The sequence below is a fragment of the Rutilus rutilus genome (genome assembly GCF_951802725.1).
Source record: "Rutilus rutilus genome assembly, chromosome: 8".
In the NCBI taxonomy this organism is placed as follows: Eukaryota; Metazoa; Chordata; class Actinopteri; order Cypriniformes; family Leuciscidae; genus Rutilus; species Rutilus rutilus.
The window spans coordinates 2,780,579-2,802,214 of record NC_140222.1 but is presented as its reverse complement, the minus strand read 5'-3'; the positions used below and the strand labels follow the sequence as shown (position 1 = coordinate 2,802,214).

At 38.5% G+C, this 21,636-nt stretch overlaps 2 protein-coding genes across 3 annotated transcripts in view; both read left to right on the top strand.

Moving 5' to 3' along the window:
* The window catches only part of LOC311295724 (GTPase IMAP family member 8-like), a 527,136-nt gene that overhangs the window by 329,598 nt on the left and 175,902 nt on the right, over positions 1-21,636 (top strand). The gene's annotated exons all lie outside the window — the stretch shown is intronic.
* The window catches only part of LOC311294745 (GTPase IMAP family member 8-like), a gene marked incomplete at its 3' end in the record, with an annotated part of 164,648 nt that overhangs the window by 29,583 nt on the left and 113,429 nt on the right, over positions 1-21,636 (top strand). Inside the window, exon 3 of the mRNA XM_084415775.1 lies at positions 2,674-3,381. Within this exon, the coding sequence (XP_084271901.1) occupies positions 2,674-3,381 (708 nt within the window). The remainder of the gene's footprint in view (positions 1-2,673; positions 3,382-21,636) is intronic.

Genomic DNA, 21,636 nt, shown 5'->3' with positions numbered 1-21,636 from the left:
TTCCTCTGTGGAAAGAGGAGAATGAAACAAAACTTTGGGGACATAACCAGGCCTGGGTCACAGAAACACCTTCACAAGACCCAGGGCAAACTGCATGCAGGGCCCACTCACAGAAAGAGCCTGCATAAGTGGCGCTCCAGCACCTCTAAACTGGCCATGGCTCGACCGATGGCTTGGACGGTGGCTTTAGTAATGTGCAGGGTCAAGTCTGTTGTGCTTCACAGCTCCTTGAGTATAGCAGAGTCAGGTCCAGACTCGTCCATTTTGTGGAGAAATTTGGCCTGATAGACTTGTAAAACCGCCATCGTGTGAAGCACGTAGACGGCCTGTCCGTCAGCGGCAAACGCCTTTGAAGCGAGAACTGACGTGGTCCTGCAGGGCTTTTGTTTGGATTTGATTAAGTGGAATAAAAAAATTATGTTTATACAGATGTATTATACACACATATATTAAAGGGGTCATATAATGCCATTTTTGTACAAGCTAATATGATTCTTTAGGGTATAAATTAAAAGTTTGTAATATACTTTAATTAAAATTTCCCAATAGTATTGTAAGAAAACACTAATTTTACCTGGTCAAAAACAGCTCTGTTTTCAGCACGCCGTTTCAGTGCATGTGTCTTTAAATGATAATGAGCTTTGCTCACCCCGCCCCTCTGTTCTGTGCGTACACCGTTTCTAACACAATAACACAATAACCATAACGCGGTGTTCATTATAAACGTGGGATTATGAATTATATTGAGAACGTCGTACATAGAAAACATGCCGTAATGTACCTGAGTGTAAACAGCCGCATTCATCGTGAAGCGTGCAGCAAGCGATTTGCAAAGATTAATATAAATAGTAATATAAAGGTTAATAAAACGTTACACTCACTTCAGTTCTTCTGGAGGTGCAGCAGAAACACGAATAGTTAGTACCGATCCTTTTTTCAGGAGCAGCTTCTTAGCAAAACCAGCTTTACTGACCCTTGTTTATAAAGCAGTCTGGTGTGAAATGATTCGTGCAAACATGAAAGCATGGATGTTGATCGTGGGGAATCCCCGCGTCAATGCTTTGGGTATATTCCATCAAAACATCAAAATGACTGCTGTGTTCCTTATTACACCCAAGAACAGAACGCCACAATCGCTTAGACGCCATTCTGCTCCAGCATATCAACAATGCACTATGATGACGGACAGCTCGCGAGTGAGCGAGGGCGGGTCTGAGTTGAAACGCTGCTGTCAATCACAATCGTGGGAGGGGCATCTGACCCTGTGACGTCACAAAACCGAACGGCTTGATTTCAGAGAGGGTCAAACATATAAGGAGATTTAAAAAAAAACACTGGATGGATTTTTATCATTTTATGATGGTTGTGTACAGGCACTGCCAACACACATTTCAGTACAATCAACTTGTAAAAGTGCATTTACCATTATATGACCCCTTTAAATGAATAAGCACAACTTGAGTTTCATCTGTGTTTGATGAAGTTGCAGGGTGTTCTGAATGAATGCATTTTGTTAAGTGAAGTGAACTTCAACAGATATCCTGTGCTTGGGAGCGGTGGACACTGCGTAGGGACCCTGTCAATAGGGACGCACCTGAGTTAATGGAGCTCTCTTCTAACAAGCTCATGATCTGAATCAGTTGTGTTAGATCAGAGAGACATACAAACTGTACAGAGCGGGGAGGCACGAGAACTGGAATTGGGAACCTCTGTTCTAGATGATACCCATGTTTAGGATCAGTTGTGGATCAGCTTTTTTCCACATACTGGCCCTTATAATCATAACTGCTTGGTCTATGTCGGGAAATCTGTTTTTGTGAATGCAATTTCATTGTTTTTCGATTAGTGCAATTAAACAGGCTTTTTTTTTTTTTCAAACACATTTGTCATGGTTATACTTCTGTAAGACACACAGGAGTGTTACATCTGTGCTTGTTTGCTCTTCTGTGCTAAATATTGAGTCCTGAATTCATGACCTGAAATTTGCCACTCAAATAGAAATTCTTTGAATCTCACAATACACTGCCTGGCAGGCAAACAAACAAACAAACAAACATACAAACAAACAAAGTCGCTATTTGGATGCTTAAGAGTTTATGATTGTATCATCATTTTTGCAGTGAATATTATGTTTCTAACATGTTATATGTTTGGCAACAGTTCTTCTAATCCTAACTGATGAAGTGTGTAGCTTCTTATTTCTTAAACAGTCATTTAGGAAGAACATCATGACCATAATCCAGGATGATAATGTCAAGATTCATCAGGCTCAAATTGTGAAAGAATGGTTGGGAGGAGCATGAAGAATCATTTTCACCTCTGAGTCCAGATCATTGAAAGTCTCCAACATGATTTAGCTGGAAATCAGAATGTTAGCTTATTTTATGCCACAAAAATCAATTTAAAAAATGTTGATTACTCTTAAGTTCTAAATAAATTAACATATTTTTAGATGTCCTTAAAGCTTCTGAAAGGGTTATTTGATATTTTAACATTATTACATCTTGTGTGAAATCTGGTTGAAATATTAAGCCAGACTACTAACATATTTTCATAGGGTCAGTATGTTAATTCTGTCTTTTCTCTTGTAGAATTTCTAATCTGAAATTCTACAGGGATAATTGTGCAGTGCTTTTTATTGCATTTTGTGTGTGTGTGTGCGCTCTTTTTCAGTGAGGATTGTTCTGCTAGGAAAGAATGTATCAGAAAACTGCCGAGTGGGAAACATTATACTGGGAACAGAAGTGTTTCACAGTGAAGCTTCATCATCTTATCTACAGCAGCACAGTGTGAAAATCAGTGGAACGGTGGAGAAGAGACACATCTCAGTCATCAACACTCCTCCCCTACTCCAGCCACAGCTCTCACAGTATCAGATCACACAGAGAGTGAGAGAGTGTGTGTCTCTGTCTGCTCCAGGACCTCATGTGATCTTACTAGTCCTGCAGAATAAGGACTTCAGTGGTGAGGACCTGAGAAGAGTGAGAACTGTGCTGAACCTCTTCAGTGAGAAGGCCATTAAACACACCATAGTGCTGACTACTGATGAAGAGACACGCACATATATGATTTACAAGACTGTAAATAATGCTATTCATAATTTAATAAAGGAGTGTGGAGGAAGACATCTTCAGTTTGATGCAAGAAACCCAGGATGGCGCTCTGAGATGTTGAGAAGGACAGAGGAGATGCTAAAAGGAGAACAAGAAGAATTTCTCGTCTGTGACATGTATGAGGCTGGAGATGATGGATCATCAGTGGATGGAGATCCGAGCAGATCTCGAGGTTCAGTTCGAGGAGACGACAAAGAGGAGGAGGATTATGATCTCATCGAGGATGGAAAACTCAACATGAACAAAAAAACAGCAAGTGATGGAGGAGGTTTGTCAAAGTCTTTTTTTTTTTTTTAGATAATACCTCTAAGCAGCTCATAAACAACTATTTTATCCTTTAACTCTTTCTCTGCCATTGACATGTTTTCTGGCATTCCATGTTTTCATTGTTTTAGGGTAGGGTGCGTTTTTAAGCATCTTCTAAAAGAGTACAGAATCTTCTGATCAAAACACAGGACAAGCAGCAGAAATAAGCGATAGAAACTTTGCTTATGCACATGCGTGATTTTCTCAGCTTTTTTTATGAAATGTACACATTTGAGTGTTGATTAAAAAAAAATTATGCATGAATCTGGAATATAACTTTTTTGTTGTTTAAAAGCAGATTAATGTACAGATATTCATACAACTAAATATTCAGTGGGATATGAAAGTCTTGTGAAATTATCAAAAATGGTGGCACTGGATGGCAACTTTTTTTTGATACTTTTTTTTTTTGTTAATAGTTATAGTGTAGTAGATACAGAAAATGACTGAGAAAAATCAGTATTACTACTGCGTGACTTGAATGGCTATTCTTTTTACTAATCTGTTTTGCTTAGGTTGAAAAAAACCTAAAGTGTTTGTACATAATATTCAGGAATAGAGTATCAGACTGACAGAAAGACAAAGTATTCAGCTGAATATAGTCTTCAGACACAGTTTGAGTAATACTGTTACTGTTGTTATAAAATTATAAAAATTATTAGACGATGATCAGCTGATAGATGCGATGCGCTGATGCGGGCTTATCAAGAGGACATTTCCAATTAATGTATTAAATTATTATTACTTTTACTACTACTTTTATTATTAAATTAATATTACAATTAATTTGCCCCAAATTTTTTTATAGTGCATCACCCCATAACTGACAAGCTTTGAGGAAAATAAAAGATTAGTTAGATTAGCTTACTCCTCATTTCAAAAACAACTTGTTTAAAGGCACGCTATGCAGTTTCAAACAGCGCCCCCTAGAGTCGCTGTGGAGTACTTGTATTTAACATTACTGTCGTAAATACCACTCACGCAGAGACGTTTCTGCACTCTTCCGACCGCGCTTTCTTCCACTCTTGTCGACTCTGCCATGATTCACATCTGAAATGCGTGCTAGTGTCTTCCATAGAGGCTGCTTCATATGTTGTTGATGTATGTGACGTCGTGCCGTAAAGCAAGTCGTGATTGTCGCGAGATTTGTTGCGAGATTTGTCGGGGCGCCACCTCTCAAACCTGCATTGCATCACTTTGCTATCAGGATGATTCGCCCTACTATGAGTTTGTTTACCATCGAAATGATTTCAAAGCTGTTATATTACGGTACAAATCTTGCATAGTGTGCCTTAAAGATGAAATACTTCTCTTCTCATTGTTCACTATACCTATGGGCCACGAGAAATATTAAGAACATAAATTAAGACAGTTATATACCGTAATAAGCACGTTGAAGAAGATTCAGCTCTCATCGTCTTGTCGACAGAACCATCAGACAAATCGTTTTGTATTTGAATTTTCTGTTCAGAAGAACTTTTTCTTTCTCCATTTCTGTTTGCTGCTGCATCGTTTACTGTCTTTGGCTGCATCTTCATTTCTCCAACTATGGTCTAGGCCACGGGTCAAACAGAAAATGTGCAACGCATTAATCGTGCATCAATAAAATTAGTGCAATTAAAATGAATTTGCGTTAATGCGTTATTAACCCATTAATTTTGACAGCCCTATTATTGATACACATTTGTGAAGGAACTTTTCCCCAAACACAGTTGCACAGGGTAAAGGGAGAAATAGACAATACAAGTAATATGTGCTGTTGAGTGAGAAAACAAGCTGCTGAGATATGCATTTATCTGCACAATGATGACATAGAAAGGAGACAGGAAAGATTTTCGAACTTAAAGTGACAGCCCTATTTTTCACTGTTTTCAAGCTGTATTCACACAGTTTTATTATTGCTTTTGTTGAAAAGGAGAGCATGTGAGGGCAAATGACAGAAGCCATGTGCTCACACCAAACATGACAATGGCCAATGAAAACACTCACAAGCAATGTGCTCAAAAAACAACAACACAGACTAGACAAGAATACATGAGCTGCGTCCGAAATCACATACTTCCCTACTATATAGTAGACGAAAAACGTCTTATGTGACAAAAGCTGTATGTCCAAATTCACAGAACTGATAAAAGACAGAACTGATAAAAGAGTAGGCAAAAAAGTACCTGGATGACCTTCTACTTCCAACGAGATTCTGGTGTGCATATGATACTATATAGAACATACTTTTTTAGCAGCCCTGAAGTAATTACTCAAATTCAAAATGAGTACCTAACTCTAGAGAGTATGCGATTTCGGACGCAGCCAATGTGAGGGAACAAACCCCATATAATTACCCTTGAAATAATGACAAAATTACTCCATGACAAATCATGGAGCATGAGCATCTACTGTATATCCAGACACTGAACAGAAACCAAACCAAACAATAGTGTCAGGATCCAGACATGCCCTGAACACACAACATGAACTACAGAATGAGAACAACTCAAAGCCACATGCTCACACAAAGACAAGACAATACACCATATGGGTGTCAGGATCCTGTCACCAAGCTAAGAACAAGACCAATGAGAGTGAAGGGACACTGCCACATAATACCAGGTGTAAACAGGGCCTAAGATGCGTTTTGGTCGATCGGATCACAAGTAGACGACGGAGACACATTCCCGTCTCTTTTGTCCACTTTCAAACACTTCTGTCCTGATTTCTTTGAGGGGAGGGTCTATGGGCGGGTAAATGCATGTGTTTTTTCTGGACAAAATAAGCTAGTACAATCTACATATGAACACAAATGGCGATAACAAAAACATATGGAGAGCAGCTTTCACATTAGGTCACACATTATGTTTGCATTATGTTTACGCGTTAGGTCAGTAGGTGGACAGTATGTGATCTTTTGTGGCTGTTTGAACGCAATCGGCCACATGAACTCGTCTCCATACCGGCGTGACTCCGATCTTCAACCAGATGGAACTGGATCAATATTCTGAATTTTCTGATCCAATCTGACTTCTGACCTGTAATGCTGCCTGGATCATAATCATACACTGTTCGCTCGTTGGCCAGAGGAGAACTGAGCGTCTGAGTCTGGGTTCTCCCAAGGTTTTTTTTTTCCACCATTCTGTCACTGATGGAGTTTTAGTTCCTTGCCACTGTTGCCTTGGCTTTTGGCTCGCTTAGTTGGGGACATTTAATATTCAACAATATTATTGATCTGCCTGCACTGACACCATTAAATGAGAACTGAACTGAGCTGGACGATGACATCACGGTTTTCTCCAGAGCGGCTATAAATATATAAATTAACTAAATTAATATCTTTTTTACAACAAAAATTAACAATCATTGAACTTACTTAAGCCTTTCTTCTAGATCTGCTGTACAGCTGAAACTTTGTTGCAATATTTTCCTGTTATCACTGTAAAGCTGCTCTGAAATAATCTGTATTGTAAAAAGCGCTATATAAATAAAGGTGACTTGACTTGACATGAGCGTCTACGCTACAAAAGCCATCCGGTCAAAAGTGTTTTTGACTACCTCTGGAAGTGGTTGAAAGTGGACAAGCTCAAATTATTTAAGCTCAAAGCTTATTTTAGACCCCATTTACACCTGTATATAGCGTCGTCCACATGTGACCTGATCGACCAAAACACTTCTTAAAGGGATAGTTCGGCCAAAAATTATATTAAACCCATGATTTACTCACCCTCAAGCCGTTCAAGATGCATATGTCGATCATTTTTCAGACGAACACATTTTCAGTTATTTTAGAAAATGTCTTAGATATTTCAGTGGTTATAATGTCAAGTTATGGGGTCCACCTCCTTCAAGTCGCTGAGTAGTCATAGTTCATTCAAACTGCTAATTGCTTATGGACTAAAATGAGGCACATGGAACCTTAATTCTAACAGACGGACACCGCATCCAAAAGCCAGTGGTCTCCTCCTGCTCACAGGCACTGTATGTGAAATATAGATGCAAAATAATTTAGAATGTATTTTAAATTTAAAAGACTTAAACACACAAATAGTTTATCCTTATCATTTATAATGCAAAAACACAATTAAATCAGGCAAAACATAAATTAGCCAACTGTTAGGTTTAGCCAACTTAACCATGGTAGAACCCCAAAAATCAAGAAAAAAAAAACTGTGGAGGACGGAACAAAACATCGGAGCCATAATGCGGCGCAGATGTGTGGAGTGTAAATAAGGGGTCAGGGGTTTTGTCTTTTATCGCGATGCTGGTGTGCACCTTAAGCCTTGGTCACACTAGACTTTGAGCATGCAAAATTTTATCAGATATTGCAATGGTTGTGATAAGACGTCACTCTCTGAAGCGTCTTTTTTATAAACATGAATGCAACATATAATAGTAATATTATTCTTTTAATTCAGCCAAGAGATCTTCTACTGGTCACACTTCACTTGTGAAGTCGCAGCTCAGAGTTAACCAAGCTTGAGCTCTGGAACTTTTTGCATGACCTTGCGTTTCCGGTCTGACGCATTTGCATATGTTTGAATGGAAGTCATTGGAATGAAAAGTGCAGTATGACCACCAATTTAGGTTGGGGACTCCTTTGAGTCTTTGGCTAATTTTAGCCATTTAGGCACTCATCCCTTCAGCATGGCAGCATGGGTATTACGTGGGTTACGCATGTAACCATGGTTCCCTGTTGCGAAAGATTATCACGATTAATACAGTTCCAAATTATCCTACATCCTATCCAGGACATATAGATAATCCCACGGTAACTAAAGAGCCTATCCTTTAGTCGTGTCCTCATGAGTTAGGCGATCAGTCTATACAAATTCGCATTCTATTAGATAATAGATTTCCCCTTCGTATTATAAGTCTACCTTTTTAGGTACTCTTCAACCGTGTTCGCTATACAACAATAACCCTGTCGTAAGCTGCCTCTTTGGCTAGGCTTTATTAATCAATCAAATCTCATAGTGATTATTCTTATATCAAAAGAATGCTCACCCTCTTGCCGTCCTCCAGTTAGGATCTTCCTGATCCAGATAGAAGAATGCGACACATACCCAAGAATCCAAGGTCCAGTCAGATGATTATAATAAATATACAATATACAATATTTATTAAAAGAATCAAATGAAAAGAATACTTGTTACAGATTACAAAAATTAAGGTGATTACAAAATGAAGCAAAGGAAGTGCCACTCTCAGGTGGGCCCCCCTCAACCCCCAAAACACTGTGAAGGGGAACGAAATGCTGCGTCCCTTTGCCATGCTTCAGTTATTCCCGCACACATCTCTTTCAGACAAGAAATGGATGACATATTGCACAGGTGCCCTTTTTATAGTCACAATCACACCAGTAGTTACGTCATAGGCTGCTGCCAATGTCAAGTTCACTGTCGTGCTCAAAAACCGGTCACGCCGGAGGCATTCCTCTTGGCATTCCTCTTGGGCAGGGGTTCTCAAACTTTTTGGGACCAGGGACCCCTTACAGTGGAGAACATTTTCCAAGGACCCCCTTGTCTTGTAATGTGTTGTCAAGAGGCCTGGGAGAAGTTTAGGAAGGTTCAGTACAATGGAGTGTTTTTCAAAATGCAAGTTGTGGTTTATTTTAGAAGCGGCATTTCACAAGGTGCAAAAAAAGAAAAAAGAAACAAAAAATAAAAATAAAAATAAACTTAATGCAACATATGTTGGTGCTAAAAACAAAAGAAAAAATGCTGTGAGCAGCAAAACTGGCACTAAACAATGCCTAGTGGCACATCCACAAAAATATCAGCATGTCTCACCTCAAGACATATTCAAGCGTTTGCACAGTATACAGAGGATGCAACATTCCCCCTCAAACATGCTCAGACAATGGTTAAATATAATATAAACATATAAATATAAGTTTCCCACCAAACACTAGTGGGACGAACCATTGTCACAGGGTGAAACCTTTCCCCGTAACACTCATCCCTGAATCCCACAGCAAAACATTGGCATCTAAATAATATAACTAATGTTCAAGAACTCATTTCTGACATGCAATAATCATAATACAAACATGCATAACATAGCCTACAACCACAAACTCAAACATTTAACACCTCATTGCACTCATGTCTCTCTCCATTTTGAAAAATTGTATGTTCTGGTTATGCGCACTACCAGATCCCACCTCCAAAACACTGGCTCAGACTGGTGAGATCTAACATGTGCTATAATATGCAAACTTACACAATAAAGAAATAATTTAAAACCAACAATGGCTCTCTATTATCAGTCAAAACATTAACACGTTGAACACTTGATGTTGGTATTGTCCATCCACATATACATTGTCAACATACAAAAAAATAATAATAATACCTAGTAAATTCAAAATAGCATTAAAGCTGCAAGCAGCGATGAAAGGGCCCTCGCACCCGTGCCATCAACACTCGGTGGCTTTAGGAAGACAGAGCATGGTTGGGCAATGTACATTTAAGGAGGTATATATAGTAAGAGTATGTCAAAGTCAGTTACAAAATGTTTTGTATAATGGTGATAATAGCATGCTTCATGACTCAGCTAAGTGTTGCTAGCATTTTTAGTATGTTTCTAGCATGCTTAGTACACAATAATTATGTGGTTAGTACTGCATTACTGTGTTAACCATGTCAATTTCTGTTGCTAGTAGTTGGGGCTATGTCTATATCTGAATATCGCTATGTAGATGTGTTCAGTGCAGGACTTTTATCAAACATGTTAAGTTTGGGGCAGATTGGACATTGTATGCTTGAGTTACAACAACTTCCTTTAGCATTTCTAGCATGTTTTATGATGTTTCTAGCATTTTACATATTAATTTTGGGGTAGATTGGACATTGCATGCCTGAGTTACAGCAAATTCATATTTAATTGCAGCAATATCACGCTTTAGCCCTTAGCTAAGTGTTTGCTAGTATGTTTTAGCATGTCTCTAGTAGGATATTTAGCACCTACAGGCATTTTTTTATATGTTATTAGGAGTCCAGAACAGTGTTAAACGTCACTTCCTTTTGCCAGCAGGCGGCGCTATGACTATAACTGAATATGAGCATGGACATGTGTTCAAAAGATAACTCTTATCAAACGTGTGAAGTTTGGGGTAGATTGGACATTTTATGCTTAAGTTACAACAACTTCCTTGAGCTTTTATAGCATGCTTTAGAACTTAGCTAAGTGTTGCTAGCATGTTTCTTGCATGTTACATATTAAGTTTGGGGCAGATTGAACATCCCCTGCCTGTGTTACAACAAATGCCCATTTAATTGCAGTAATATCATGATTTAGCACTTAGCTAAGTGATTGATAGCATGTTTTAGCATGTTTCTAGTATGTTGCTAGCCTGTTTAGCACCTGCTGGCACTTTTTTATATGTTATTAGGAGACAACAACAGTGTTAAACATGTCACTTCCTGTTGCCAGCAGGTGGCGTTATGACTATAACTGAATATGAGCATGGATGTGTGTTCATGACAGAACTCTTATCAAACGTGTGAAGTTTGGCGCAAATTGGACATTGCCTTCTTGAGTAACAACAACGTCATGTTTCATTGAATTAGCATGCTTTAGCACTTAGCTTAGTATTGCTAGCATGTTTTAACATGTTTCTAGCATGTTTAGAAGTCAATGGCATTTTTAACATGTTGCTAGAACGGCATCAACGTGTTAAACATGACACTTCCTGTTACCGGTAGGTGGCGCTATTACTATAACTGAATATTCTCATGTAGATGTGTTCAGGCCATGACTCTTATCAAACGTGTGAAGTTTGGGGCAGACTGGACATTCCATGCCTGAGTTACAGCAACTTCCTGTTTCATGGCGAAACATCGAAATTTGTCAGGCCGCCGAGGACCCGCCCTTCGACGAAAACTCAAGATCTTCGCAATTTAACGTCGCAAAGGCCTTAAGATTACACTCACCAAATTTGAAGATGATCAGATTAAAACTGTAGGAGGAGTTCGTTAAAGTACGAGGCCTGAAAATGGCAAAAACTGCACAAAAATATGAGAGGAAGTTCAAAATGCCTGACTTCCTGTTGGGTTTAGGGCTACGCTCCAAGAGACTCTTTGGTAGGTATTAGGTCATTACATGTATGTACCGAATTTCGTGCACGTACGTGGAACGTTGCGGGAGGCGCACTCCGTTGAACTTTTATAGGTGGCGCTATCGAGCCATTTTGCCCCGTCCAATTCTGAAACCTATATCAGATGTAAATTTTCGCCAGTTCTGATGCGTGTGCAAAGTTTCGTGAGTTTTCGAGCATGTTTAGGCCCTCAAAAATGCAATTAAATGCGGAGAATAATAATAATAAATATAGCTGCGAGCAGCGATTGCGGGCCCAAGCCGGTGGCACCGCCACCCTGGTGCCTTTAGTTATACTAAAGCCACCGGGGTGGCGGTGTCACCGGCTTGGGCCCTCCATCGCTGCTCGCAGCTATATTTATATATATATATATATATATATATATATATATATAAAAATGTAACAAAAAAAATAAATATATATATATATATACATTATATATGTAACAAAAAATAAATATATATATATATATATATATATATATATATAGCGAGGCGAGGAACGGGCAGAGAAGAGCGAACGTTTTTGGACATTCATCATATTGCATTGGTTTTCATTTCTTGTCCTCAAACCGAGCACTAATCTGTTTATTTTTAAGTCACACATTCTCCATTGATTAAAAAAGACAATCAAATGTATTTTTTAATGGTAGTATTATTTTATACAGAAATAAATTATTTATAATTCAGATGAGAATAAAGTTAGTGTTAATTAAAATTGTAAGGAAAACAAATATATTGATCTAAAATCTACTATCATTTGCTGCAAATAGGTTGACTATTTATATTTATTATTATATTTTATTACGGCTGTAATGAACCGGCTGCGATGTCAAGATTGCAATGCTTGAATGCACAGTGTGTGTGTGTGTGTGTGTGTGTGTGTGTGTGTGTGTGTGTGTATGTGTGTGTGTGTGTGTGTGTGAGGCGTGGGCACGATCGAACAGTGGAAACATAAAAACATAGGCTACTCCGTCGGTTTGTTCATACAGGACATCATTTAAACTGCGCTGTGTTTACTTATATTTATGTACACTCGCAAAAAAAACACAACATTGTGCTTTTGTAAAAAAACATTCAAGCAATCCCACCCCCGGAATGGCGCTATTTTTTAAAGGAGTCATAACCTTGTATTACATTGGATACCTACTGCTGTATTATAGTCTTTCAGGCCCTTCTAAAAAAGAAAAGTGGAAAAAAAATAAACACAGACCTACTTTTACCCTTATTTCTGAAGGCATTATTGTCTCGCGAGATCAATGCGATGTTTTGGCTGTCGTGGACGCTCTATATGGCTCTGCACGCCAGTTGAAAGGGTTGTTGGGACAGCGTCATTAAAAATGATTTCATCCACTGGTCCCTGATAGTTTCGTCCGATTTTGGGAGATAAAACACATTTACATGTTTTTTATGGCAATCAACCACAGAGCAAGTCCGGTGTGCACTCGGTTTCTCCATCTTTCCCGACTGAACTGAATATGAGGGGGAGAGGGGAAGGGGGGGCTTCCTGCTGCGGTGTCCATATATGGTATATCCTACTACCTCATGACGTCAAGAGGGAGCTGAAATCAAAATCTCGTATTTGAGTGGGCGTGCACGCGCGCTGGTTTATTTACCCTGAGGTAAACAAACGCTTCACTTTTAAATATCGGCTTCCCGGCCAGTGTATAATCGTTAGTCGATCATAACATACATTGATTCTCGTGGAAAAGTGAAAATTGCAGGTTATGACTCCTTTAAATGAAACTAAAATGCTCACGGCTGCATGGGCAATAACGCGTCTACAGCGAGGAACGAGCAGAACAGAGTGAATGTTTTTTAGTTCATTCCTACTGGACGACCGTATTTCACTTTCGCTTTTAAAGGGATACTCCACTTTAAAATGAAAATTCTGTCACCATATTCTCACCCTCATGTTGTTTTAATCCTTCATGAATTTCTTTCTTCTGCTGAACAGAAAGGAAGATATTTAGGAGAATGTCAGTAACCAGACAGTTTCTGATCCCATTGACTTCCATAGTAGGAAAAAAAAATTATACTATGGAAGTCAATGAGACCAGAAACTGTCTGGTTACTGACATTCTTCTAAATATCTTCCTTTCTGTTCAGCAGAAGAAAGAAATTAATAAAGGATTGAAACAACATGAGGGTGAGTATATGATGACAGAATTTTCCATTTAAAGTGGAGTATCCCTTTAAGTTAGCGATTTAAAAGCCCCCGCCGCGGTGTCACACATCAATTAACCAGTGGGAAAAAATTCTCAGTCACATCGCTATTATATTTATATATAAATACAATATACAATGGGCCTACCTGATTTTGAACACAAGAGGGCAGTATAGCCTATGTATGACTTTTTTTTTTTTACTAAATAGCGCATTCTGGCTGATTTTAAACTTGTACATAATTCTTGAATTGAAAAAAAACTGAATAAACCCAAAACTAGTTCTGTTTCGGTTTAGTTCTGATATTTGTATAATTTTATATAAAAATAAATGGTGTATAATTAAATTTTAAGAAGATATGAGATGTTTTCTGATTCCTTTTTTGACATTATTTTAATCCCTCGCCATGTCAAAACCGTTTGAAATATTTAATATCCGTTCACAATTTAGCATCTTTAATGTATTTTCATCGTGTTAAAAAAGTTTTGTGTCAATAAAAAAAAAAACACTTAGCAGGAGTGGGTAAAAAGCAGAGGCTGAATTTGCAAATAAATCCACATTCAAACCAAAATATCTGACTTCCTATTGGTCGAAGCTAATAACTGTATATTAGAAAGTTGTCCGGCTCGATGAGACCAATGTACGTACTGATTTTTAAAACTGTGGGTAAAACTAACCCCCCCACTTTTGTCAAAAGCATTTTGAAAGTGACACACTTCCTGCTGCCAGTTGGTGGCGCTATAACTTTGACTCACAATAGTTACATCCATCTGATCGGCCTCTTACCATGAACACACTGGTGAAGTTTCATCAAGATCCGTTAATGTATGCAGAAGTTATACCACTTCGTGTTTCTCTTTTCTCGCCATAAATTCGTTTCCTCGCCACGGCCAAACCCTTCGAGATATCAAAAATCCGTCCGCAATTTAGAATCCTAAATGTCTTGACTTCATGCACACCGAGTTTGGTGGGGATTGGATGAATTCTCTAGGAGGAGTACTTCGCATTCCACAGCAAGCGTTCTCCAAACAACCCATAATTTCCGACTTCCTGTTGGGCTGGCGTAAAACTTAGAGCACGAAAGTTGTTCAGCCCGATGTGATCTATATGTGTACCGAGTTTCATATCATTACATGCAAGTGTGTTTGATATATGGATCTAGTTTTAGAATCCCGTTCAAGGGGGCGCTGTTGAGCCCCCCTGCCACACCCGGGTACCAGCTTCAGCCCGGCCCTGATGGCCGCGAGTTCTGACCTGTGTGCAAAGTTTCAAGAGTTTTCGAGCACGTTAAGGGCCCCAAAAGCCCCTGAAACCTTGAAACACACTGAAATCAATTGGAAATTCCCTCCCACCCCTCACACACACAGAGACAGAGAGAGAGAGAGAGAAAATTCTCCAAAAAATCACATTCAAACCAAAATATCTGACTTCCTGTTGCTCTGAGCTAATAAGTGTGAATTAGAAAGTTGTCCGGCTTGATGAGAACAATATACATAACGATTTTTGTGACTCTACTTAAAACTAAGCCCCCATTTTTGACTAAAGGTGGCGCTACTGAGCCCCTCACCACGCCCGTTTCTGAAACTTTGCACATGTCTACTGGCTAATAAATGTGATGTGTCTGTCGAGTTTCATCCAATTTCAAGTATGTTAAGAGTCTCAAAAGCATCTGAAAAGAATATTAAAGTTTGATGCGTTGCCACGGCAACAGTATTTAAGATATCAATAAACCTTTCACAGGTCTACATCTGCCGTGTGTCTACATTATACACATAAAGTTTGAAGCAAATCGGGTAAAAATAAGAGAGTGATTTCAAAGCATTTTGAAAGTGACACACTTCCTGCTGCCAGTTGGTGGCGCTATAACTTTGACTCACAATAGTCACATCCATGTGATCGGCCTCTTACAACGAACACACTGCGGAAGTTTCATCAAGATCAGTTAATGTATGCAGAAGTTATAACACACTTCCTGTGTCCCTTATTCGCCATAAATTCGTTTCCTCGCCACGGCCAAACCGTTTGAGATATCAAAAATCCGTCCGCAATTTAGCATCCTCAATGTCTTGACTTCATGCTGACCGAGTTTGGTTGTGATTGGACGAATTTTCTAGGAGGAGTATTTCAAATTCCACAGCATGCGTTTCCAAACAACCCATAATAGCCGACTTCCTGTTGGGCTAGCGTAAAGCTAGCGTAAAACTTAGAGGACGAAAGTTGTTCGGCCCGATGAGATCTATATGTGTACTGAGTTTCATATTATTATATGCAAGCATGTTTGATTTATGGACCAAGTTTTCGGACACCATTCCAGGGGGCGCTGTCGAGCCCCCCTGCCACGCCCGGGTACCAGCTTCAGTCCGGCCCTGATGGCCGTGGGTTCTGACGTGTGTGCAAAATTTCAAGAGTTTTCGAGCATGTTAAGAGCCCCAAAAGTGCCCGAAAGGTTGACAAAATAATAATAATAATAATAAATAATCCTACCGAAAACAATAGGGCCTTCGCCCTTTCAGGGCTTGGGCCCTAATAATAAATATAGCTGCGAGCAGCGATTGCGGGCCCAAGCCGGTGGCACCGCCACCCCGGTGCCTTTAGTTACCTAAAGGCACCGGGGATGGCGGTGCCACCGGCTTTGGCCCTCCATCGCTGCTCGCAGCTATATTTATATATATATATATATATATATATATATATATATATATATATATATATATATATATATATATATGTATATAAATATCTATATATATACACACACACACACACATATATATATATATATATATACTTATATATATACGTATATATATATATATATAAATATAAGACAGAAAATTTTACTTGTCTTACCTTATTCTGATTTTATGATACACCCAAAATATTCCACAACAAATCCTTTAAATTTAATGTAAAAATAAAAACGAAAGTAAGCAGTGTTGGTCTCACGTAACCCTCTCATTAGAATCAAAATGTTTCAATATTTGCGATGTATTTGGATGCTAAACTATTCTTTATTATAGGCTTTGTACTTCACTCGTGTTCCAATATCGATGGAAAAAATCATCCTCTTCACACGCGCAAAAATGTTCTTGGAAACATCACAGTGGAGCTCTGCTTACTGTGAATGGTACAGATTGTACTACTGACTATTTAAACAGAGCAGTGTAATTCGTTTATGTTAGGTTGACTATTTTTATTATTATATTGTATTAGGGCTATAATGAACAGGCTGCGATGTCAAGATTGCAATTCTGGAATGTGTGTGTGTGTGTGACGCGGTTGCGGTTGAACAGTGGACACAAAAACATAAATAAAATGTTTTAGTTAATTCCTACATCCATAGGAATACATTGAAAATGCTCGCTCTACTCCGCACCATTATCAATGTCTGTGCGGACGTCTGTATTTTACTAGTATATAGTATACTATAGTTAGCGATTTAAAAGCGCTCAGTGGTGTCACACGTCGATTAACCGGTGGGAAAATGTTATCACAGTCACATCCCTAATATATTTATATATAAATACAATAGGCCTACCTGAAAGAGAATTTTACTTGCCCGACCAGAGTATAGCCTGATTAGAACGTCAATAACAAAAAAATAACTTGGGAATCACTAAAACGAGAGATTATTCTAATTTCATTACATTCATTTTAAGTTGCAATCAGCAGTTAATAATAAATGTATTACTGATCAATGGTAACAAGGTTGCACTGCTGAGGCTCATGCTGCTTCTCCAGGAGAATTGTAAACAAATGAGCGCAGCACACAAAAAAGCAACCCAGTTAACAACATACTGACTATAAAAATTACAAATATGGAGTTTTTATATATTTTATAACATATGATAGAGTTAAGCAACCTCACTTGACAAGTAGGCAACTATTTCCTGAATACAATCACGATTGAAACTGTGACATTGATTTCATACAACAGGTTAATAAACAGTTACAATTAAGTCACTTACATTTTAGATGCAATATTGACTGTTTTTGTTCTGTTTCAGCAGCAAAAATAGTTAAACAAAGATCACAGCAACTTGTTTTCTCATTACTGAATGATTCAGCATTTTGAAACGAATCGCTTGACTCAAAGATTCAATGGTCAATCCATAAACATCTGTCTCAATCATGAATGACTCAGTCATTGGAACGAATCATTTGAACGAATGAATCAATGACTCGCTCATTAAGATGGTCGCCTGGCGACACCTAATGGCGGTTTAGTGTTATGTTTAAAAGTATCATTCTTTCCAACGTGCACCATTATCAATGTCCGTGCGGACGTCCGTTTTTTTACTTTCACTTTTATATTAGCGATTTAAAAGCACCCACTCGTGTCACACGTCGATTAACCGGTGGGAAAATATCCTCAGACACATACCTAATAAATGTATATTTAAATACAATATTGGCCTACCTGGTAAAAAGTTTTATATACTATTTTGATGTCCTTTTGGACACAAGAGGGCAGTATAGCCCTATGTTTGCTTTTTTGTTGAACCAAATAGCACTAAATAGCCTGTTTTTAACTTTTTCATTCTTCTTGAATTGCAAAAACAGAATAAAATGGGTTTAGTTGTGATATTTGTATACTTTTATATAGAAATAAATGGTATATAATTACATTTTTAGAAGATTTTTAGTGTTTCCTTTTTGGACATTAATCCCTCGCCATAGCAAAACCGTTTGAGATATTTATTATCCATTCACAACTTAGCATATATAATGTAGTTTCATCATGTTGAAAAAGTTTGGTACGAATAAAATAAATAGTTTAAGAGGAGTGGCTAAAAATTCAGAGGCTGATTTTGCAAAAAAATTCACATTCAGACCAAAATATCTGACTTCCTGATGGCCAGAGCTATTGAATGTAAATTAGAAAGTTGTCCGGCTTGATGAGAACAATATAAAAACTATTTTTTCTTTACTGTAGTTAAAACTAACCCCCCCACTTTTGTCTAAAGCATGTTGAAAGTGACACACTTCCTGCTGCCAGTTGGTGGCGCTATAACTTTGACTCACAATAGCTACATCCATCTGATCGGCCTCTTACCACGAACACACTGCTGAAGTTTCATCAAGATCAGTTAATGTATGCAGAAGTTATTCCACTTCCGTGTTGCTCTTTTCTCGCCATAAATTCGATTCCTCGCCACAGCCAAACCGTTCGAGATATCAAAAATCCGTCCGCAATTTAGCATCCTCAAAGTCTTGACTACATGCACACCGAGTTTGAAGGGGACACGGTGAATTTTCTAGGAGGAGTATTTCACATTCCACAGCAAGCGTTTTCCAAACAACCCATAATAGCCGACTTCCTGTTGGGCTGGCGTAAAACTTGACCGGGGTAAAGTTGTTCGGCCCGATGAGATCTATATGTGTACCGAGTTTCATATTAATTCATGCGAGCGTGTTTGATATATGGATCAAGTTTTAGAACCCCGTTCAAGGGGGCGCTGTTGAGCCCCCCAGCCACGCCCGGGTACCAGCTTCAGCCCGGCCCTGATGGCCGTGGGTTTTGACCTGTGTGCAAAGTTTCAAGAGTTTTTGAGCACGTTAAGGACCCCAAAAGCCCCTGAAACCTTGATTAACAATATAAAAGCAAGAGTCAAATCCCCCCCTCCCCTCACACACACACAGACACAGAGAGAGGGAGAGAAAATTCTTCAGAAAATCCACATTCAAACCAAAATATCTCTCTTCCTGTTGGTCGGAGATGGTTCATGTAAATTAGAAAGTTGTCCGTCTTGATGAGAACAATACACATACCAAGTTTTGTGATTCTAGGAAAAACTAAGCCCCCATTTTTGCCTAAAGGTGGCGCTACTGAGCCATTCCACCACGCCCGTTTCTGAAACTTTGCACATGTCTACTGGCTAATAAATGTGATGTGTCTGTTGAGTTTCATGCAATTTCAAGTATGTTAAGAGTCTCAAAAGCATCAAAAAAGAATATTAAAGTTTGATGCGTTGCCACGGTAACAGTATCTAAGATATCAATAATCCTTTCACAGGTTTACATCTGCCGTGTGTCTACATTGTACACATAAAGTTTGAAGCAAATCGGGTAAAAATAAGACACTGATTTCAAAGCATTTTGAAAGTGACATATTCCTGCTGCCAGTTGGTGGCGCTATAACTTTGACTCACAATAGTCACATCCATGTGATCGGCCTCTTACCACGAACACACTGCTGAAGTTTCATCAAGATCAGTTAATGTATGCAGAAGTTATAACACACTTCCTGTTTCATTTTTTCGCCATAAATTTGTTTCCTCGCCACGGCCAAACCGTTCGAGATATCAAAAATCCGTCCGCAATTTAGCATCCTCAATGTCTTGACTTCATGCACACCGAGTTTGGAGGCGAATCGATGAATTCCCTAGGAGGAGTACATTAAATTCCACAGCATGCGTTTCCAAACAACGCTAAATAGCCAACTTCCTGTTTGGCTGGCGTAAAACTTAGAGCACGAAAGTTGTTCGGCCCGATGAGATCTATATGTGTACCGAGTTTCATATTATTACATGCAAGCGTGTTTGATTTATGGACACGTGTTCGGATCCCGTTCCAGGGGGCGCTGTCGAGCCCCCCTGCCACGCCCGGGTACCAGCTTCAGTCCGGACCTGATGGCCGCGGGTTCTGACGTGTGTGCAAAATTTCAAGAGTTTTCGAGCATGTTAAGAGCCCCAAAAGTGCCCGAAAGGTTGACAAAATAATAATAATAATAATAAATATAGCTGCGAGCAGCGATTGCGGGCCCAAGCCGGTGGCACCGCCACCCCGGTGCCTTTAGTTACCTAAAGGCACCGGGGATGGCGGTGCCACCGGCTTTGGCCCTCCATCGCTGCTCGCAGCTATATTTATATATATATATATATATATATATATATATATATATATATATATATATATATATATATATGTGTATATAAATACCTATATATATGTATATAAATATCTATATATATACACACACACACACACACACACACACACACACATATATATATATATATATATATATATATACTTATATATATACGTATATATATATATATATAAATATAAGACAGAAAATTTTACTTGTCTTACCTTATTCTGATTTTATGATACACCCAAAATATTCCACAACAAATCCTTTAAATTTAATGTAAAAATAAAAACGAAAGTAAGCAGTGTTGGTCTCACGTAACCCTCTCATTAGAATCAAAATGTTTCAATATTTGCGATGTATTTGGATGCTAAACTATTCTTTATTATAGGCTTTGTACTTCACTCGTGTTCCAATATCGATGGAAAAAATCATCCTCTTCACACGCGCAAAAATGTTCTTGGAAACATCACAGTGGAGCTCTGCTTACTGTGAATGGTACAGATTGTACTACTGACTATTTAAACAGAGCAGTGTAATTCGTTTATGTTAGGTTGACTATTTTTATTATTATATTGTATTAGGGCTATAATGAACAGGCTGCGATGTCAAGATTGCAATTCTGGAATGTGTGTGTGTGTGTGACGCGGTTGCGGTTGAACAGTGGACACAAAAACATAAATAAAATGTTTTAGTTAATTCCTACATCCATAGGAATAAATTGAAAATGCTCGCTCTACTCCGCACCATTATCAATGTCTGTGCGGACGTCTGTATTTTACTAGTATATAGTATACTATAGTTAGCGATTTAAAAGCGCTCAGCGGTGTCACACGTCGATTAACCGGTGGGAAATGTTATCACAGTCACATCCCTAATATATTTATATATAAATACAATAGGCCTACCTGAAAGAGAATTTTACTTGCCCGACCAGAGTATAGCCTGATTAGAACGTCAATAACAAAAAAATAACTTGGGAATCACTAAAACGAGAGATTATTCTAATTTCATTACATTCATTTTAAGTTGCAATCATCAGTTAATAATAAATGTATTACTGATCAATGGTAACAAACTTGCACTGCT